Below are 5,218 nucleotides of genomic sequence, written 5' to 3' on the forward strand. Positions count from 1 at the left end.
GGCGTTCTGTATAGCACGGAATTCCGCGTTGGGCAACCGTCCGGGACAAGCGCTGTCACGCCTGTGCGCGGAGTAAGACGTTGCACTCTGATTTCCACGAGGCCTAAATTGTCCCACGCGATTACCGCATGAAACACGACTTGAGTATGCAATAAATAGGTCGCTATCGAGAGGCCCTCATCAAACTTATCAGTTAATTATTGAAACGGGAGAGTGCACTTTACGGTGATCTCCCACCACGACTTTGAAAGAAGGATTAAGTTATTTACAAAGATAGAATGCCTATTCTGTCGCTACTGACCCTTCCTCAGCCATATTTCTTGTTTCTATAACGGCGTTTATTTATTTATTTATTTATTTATTTATTTATTTATTTATTACATTTCAAATAGTTTGTTTTCCCGTGCGCACATAGTGATTGTCTTGCTGCTTAAGAAAACTGCGTTAAAAAAAAATGTCACACCTATAGGCATAGGCGTGTGCACAGGGGGGGGGGGGGGGGGCAGAGGGGGGGCGCAAAATCTTCCCCGTACATTGACCCTTCTAGTCGCCTAAGAGGGGGGGGGGCGCTGCGATGAACCTTCGCCCCCCCCCCCTAATGGGGAACCCTGCGCACGCCTATGCCTATAGGATCAAGTAAGGTACCAACTATTACATACAAGTTACATGTCCTACCTAGGCGATGTCTGTCCGATGCGTGGTGGTGACACTAGAGCCATTAATCACAAACTATACTCACATACACATAATGTTACAGGCACGCATCAAGTGAAAATGATGTCCCGCAGATATGCGCAAGTGTACAGTGCACAAACACGCGTAGTGCACAAAATGAAAACTACGCGTGTTTGTAAACTCATAGGAACGTCATAAGAAGTCGTAAGTACGTCAAGAACTGTGGGAGCCACAAGTGCAGAGACTATACGAATTGATCCACCGTACCATCGTTCCCATGCGTGCTGGCTGAATGTTCACAGAGCCAGGTTTTTCAAGGTATACCTTTGCAAATACCTTTGCATAGCATAAACTTCTTGCTCTGTTTTCTATTTTTTAACGTTATTCTCTTCTTTTTCTTAAATCACAGTTGCTAATAGCTGTTTCTTGTCTAAACATTGGCTCCAGCGTGAGGGATCAATACATTGCTCAACTGGTATTCATCTCGAGGTACTTGCGATTTTCCGTATATGTTTTGATCACTTCAGAACTGCAGTTTAGCTAATTCACTATGTGGCAATTCTTATTTCCCAAATAAAATTAATTATTAGATCATCGTCTTCTACCTCAGATATGTCTGTGGCAGAACGCCATAATGGGAATAATTAATTTGCGAGTGTTCTGAGAAAAAAAAATGGTTGCGAAAGTTCAGTGAGGGGTAGTACACGATGTGCACATGCGGAAACGAGATCCACTTCTTTGCTCGAGACTCTGTCGATTAACTTGAAAATAATAAAATAGTACGTTGTTTGTTATATTTTATCTCGGTCAGCTCTTTCGTTAAGCTTACTTTATTTCCCTCATAAAGTAAGCTTAACAGAGAATTCATTTCTCAAGGAACCACAAATTCTGATGCAGTACCTTAAACATCCTACCACCCGGTTCTTGGTCCATCCCCCTTTGTCAGTGAGTGCCATCACGAAGAGGATATTAGCATCATTATCCGCAGCAGCAGTGGGTCCCTCCCACCATCGCATATGCCCCGTCAGTAAATAGACGACGAGAAGAAAGATGCCCTCGCCCGAGTAGGCGGCCCGTCGCGCATCAAAATCCAAAGTCCCCAGGAGGGGCGCCGCATGTTGCCGGCTAGCCCGAACCTCCGGGCACGACTTGATGCTGGCTAGAGCGACCAGCGAGCAGCCATGAGCCGCTCCGAAGAGTACTACCGCGTGCTCGAGGTGCCGCGGAATGCGACGCAGGAAGACATCCGACGCGCCTACCGGCGGCTGGCACTCAAGTGGCACCCGGACAAGAACCCCACCAATAAGGAAGAGGCCGAGCGTCACTTCAAGGCCATCGCCGAAGCGTACGAGGTACTCTCGGACGAGACTAAGCGGCGCCAGTACGACCTTTACGGCCCCAATGGCTACGACACGAGCCAACAGTGCAACGCCTCTAGCCGCAACACCGGAGGTGGCCTGTTCGCGGCCGCCTTTCGCGACCCCGAGGAACTGTTCCGTGAGTTTTTCGGCACGGCCGACCCGTTCGAGGAGTTGTTCCGTGCCGTCCGTCAGGGTAGTGCCGCCGGCGCGCAGGGACACTCCAGTCCGCGCCACTCTTCTCACCGGCCTTCGACGGCTAACGTTCCTGGGTCAGGCCCGCTGCGAATGGGCAGTTCCTTTTCGTCGCCTTTCCACCAGCAGCAGCAACAGCAACAGCAGGGGGGCGTAGACGGAAGCAGGATCCTTCGTCCCGGGGGCTTCCTCTTCGACTTCGACGACATGCTCTTCGGTGGCTGCGGCACCGTGCCCAGTGGGCCTTGCGGCCTCGGGTTCGGGTCGCCTGGCGGCTTCACCGGTATTCCGACCGAACAGATGAGCTCGGTGCGCTTCATGAACGGCAAGCGCTGCGAGACGCGCACCGTCGTTCAGGACGGCGTCAAAACGGTGATGTGCTTCGAAGACGGCCGCCTGGTGTCGCGCACAGTCAACGGCGTGCCACAAGAGGTGCCCAAACCGACGGAAGACAGCGGCAAGGACGAATCGACGCAGGCTGGCCAAAGTGGGCGCAAGATCAGTGACAGCCTGTCCACTCAGCACTCGGGCGAGGGCCGCGCCCGCCGGAGCAAGAGCAGGACCGCGAGTGCGGGCGGCGCCGTGGGCGAGACGAGTCCCAAGCACCGAGCCACGCACGCGCACAAGGGGCCTCCGACCCGCCAGTTGAGCAAGACGCACAAAAGCCGCAGTCGCAACGTACCCAAGGAGCACCGTCAAGGTACCCCGCAGACAAGGCAGTGAGACCGAGTGTCTGAACGCCAACACCGCTGGCACCGCAAACCTGCAGCCACCGCCGAGTCAACCGCAACCGGTGGCAGCGCAACAGAACGCTGGTGGACAGGCAGGGCTCAAGCGCAAGCCGTCGAAGAACACCAAGTGAAGAAAATCGTCGCATTTTCTCCAGAAAAAAAATTCTCGGAAGAAATACGAGTATGCGCAGGGCGGTCAACTAAAAAAATACAGAATGCTGTAGTTGCTAACAGCATTAAGAATAAAATTATTATTATTATTATTATTATTATTATTATTATTATTATTATTATTATTATTATTATTATTATTATTATTATTATTATTATTATTATTATTATTATTTGCTGGCAAGGACAATATACGTTGATATTGATGCTCTGGCGTGGAGATAGTTGGCTGAAGCTGCTGCAATGACCGGTTAATCAAGCTTATAATCGACAACTTTGAACCTGTGCTGCCGATTTCAAGTAATTGTTGCCGCGTATCCACACCACATTCGGAAGTGAACCCGAGTTAACACATCGTTGTTTCTCTTAACGCTCAAACAAATGCGGAAAACGGCTGCTTATCCGCTTCAGCGGCAGTGGCTACGTTTGTGTGCGCAACTTCTTTACTGCTAGTTGCGTCAACTCGTGGCCAAAGGAGAGCAAGATACACTGCTCATTAAACTAATTGAACCTTCTGCATAGGCAATGTGTCTTGACTTCACCTGAGTGTGCTTCGTATGGCTGTAGCCGATCACTTTGGTGAAGGCATCGCGGTGTTCGACGGGTCGTTCGACGTGCAGCGTTCCAGAACGTCAAAAGTATCGCTCTTCTTTTCTCGAAATGATCAAGCCAAAAACTAATCGTGCACACATTTGGAGCCTATGATTTCATTCTTTTTACGTCGAAATGAAACATGGCTGACTGAAGAATAATGGAGTATTTAATTACATGCTATTTGGAATTAATTACTGAAACTCACAAAAACAACACATTACTTCATTTTCTTTCTTGGGACGTAATATTGAGTGCGTTGGAAATATGGCATGTGAATTTGACAAATTCGTAGACACTGCATCATGATTCGCGCCTGAAGGAGGTATTGACACTGCAGATCATTAGGATCCGCATCGTCATATGGCTGAGTCCTTTTGGAGTATCAAAGGATTCTGTTTGTAGTTAACGTGAAGGAAACTCCAGACTTATTCTCTGTGCGTAGGCCCGCTGCACGCACTACCCCCGCCTCTTTTCTACATGTTTTACGTTGCTACGCTTTTCTTCATCTCACGAACAGATGCTACAGAAGTATCTTTCTACACAAAATATAGAATTTTAGTTTCCAGCTTCAGTGTCAAGAAAATGGGGTGATACATGAACAAGAAGCTTTAACGGCGACAAATCTTATGCACGTAACTTATACTTATTTCACTCTTTTTTTTTTACGGAGACCGAATGCTATGCAGATAGGAAACTAGTAGGCTAAAAATTATTTAATTAAAAACTTCTCGCCACTTAGAAGCCACGGCAGGAGGTTTAAACTCGCACATCATTTTTTCCGCTGTCCTGGCCTTAACAAGGCATCGCCGACGATAAAAAAAGCCTTCGTGAAATTCCATCTAGAAGCGTATATTAACAGTCTCGTTTCACGTGCTTTATTTATTTATTATTTATTGCGTGTGTCCCCTTTACATATTCGGGTCACATGAAAGAATCGTAAATGTTTTCCTGAAAAATAACAAAGTTGTCATTCGCAGAGCTCCGAAACCGTTTTTTTTTTCCTTTGGATATTTCTGTAGCAGAACGCGAAGGTTCCTTAATGACGTTCTGGATAATTAAGACTTTGCTTACGCTCGTTAGAGATGTGGTTGAAAATTACTGTTGCTGAGGGTTGCTTTGTCCAGTTGACCTTTTCGTATCTGTTAGGAGCTTGGGCAACGAAAGAAAAGCTCCATCTCACAAGCGGTTGTTCAGCGCACGTGACTTGGTGCTGAGAGCAGAGCATCGCAGCAATTGCCGCATTAGGGCGGGTATTAGTTTTTCGCGACCGCCTGCGCACTGTATAAGATGTGCTGTGCGGCGCATGTTACACAAGCTGAAAGCATAGCGCCATAAACGGTTTCGACTAACTGAATAATTCATAATGCCAAGCTGCTTTCACGTATTTTGCCTGGATCGGAGCTCAACGGCGCAGCAATTTCATAAATGAACGCAAGCACTCTGCAAACATGTACTGTGTGTACGTGGTAATTGCGCAAAGAGTGAACACTCTCC

General features: G+C 47.8%; 1 protein-coding gene across 1 annotated transcript; it reads left to right on the forward strand.

The window, feature by feature from the left end:
- Positions 1 to 1,794: 1,794 nt before the first annotated feature.
- Positions 1,795 to 2,951, forward strand: LOC119405158 (dnaJ homolog subfamily B member 6). Its single transcript, XM_037671999.2, has one exon. The coding sequence runs from the start codon at positions 1,857 to 1,859 to the stop codon at positions 2,949 to 2,951; it is 1,095 nt and encodes a 364-aa protein (XP_037527927.1). The 5' UTR covers positions 1,795 to 1,856.
- Positions 2,952 to 5,218: the final 2,267 nt, after the last annotated feature.

The sequence above is a fragment of the Rhipicephalus sanguineus genome, chromosome 1 (assembly GCF_013339695.2).
Source record: "Rhipicephalus sanguineus isolate Rsan-2018 chromosome 1, BIME_Rsan_1.4, whole genome shotgun sequence".
NCBI lineage: Eukaryota > Metazoa > Arthropoda > Arachnida > Ixodida > Ixodidae > Rhipicephalus > Rhipicephalus sanguineus.

What these genes read in the sequence shown, in the direction of transcription:
- LOC119405158 (XM_037671999.2), top strand. Translation starts at nt 1,857, where the DNA reads ATGAGCCGCTCCGAAGAGTACTACCGCGTGCTCGAGGTGCCGCGGAAT.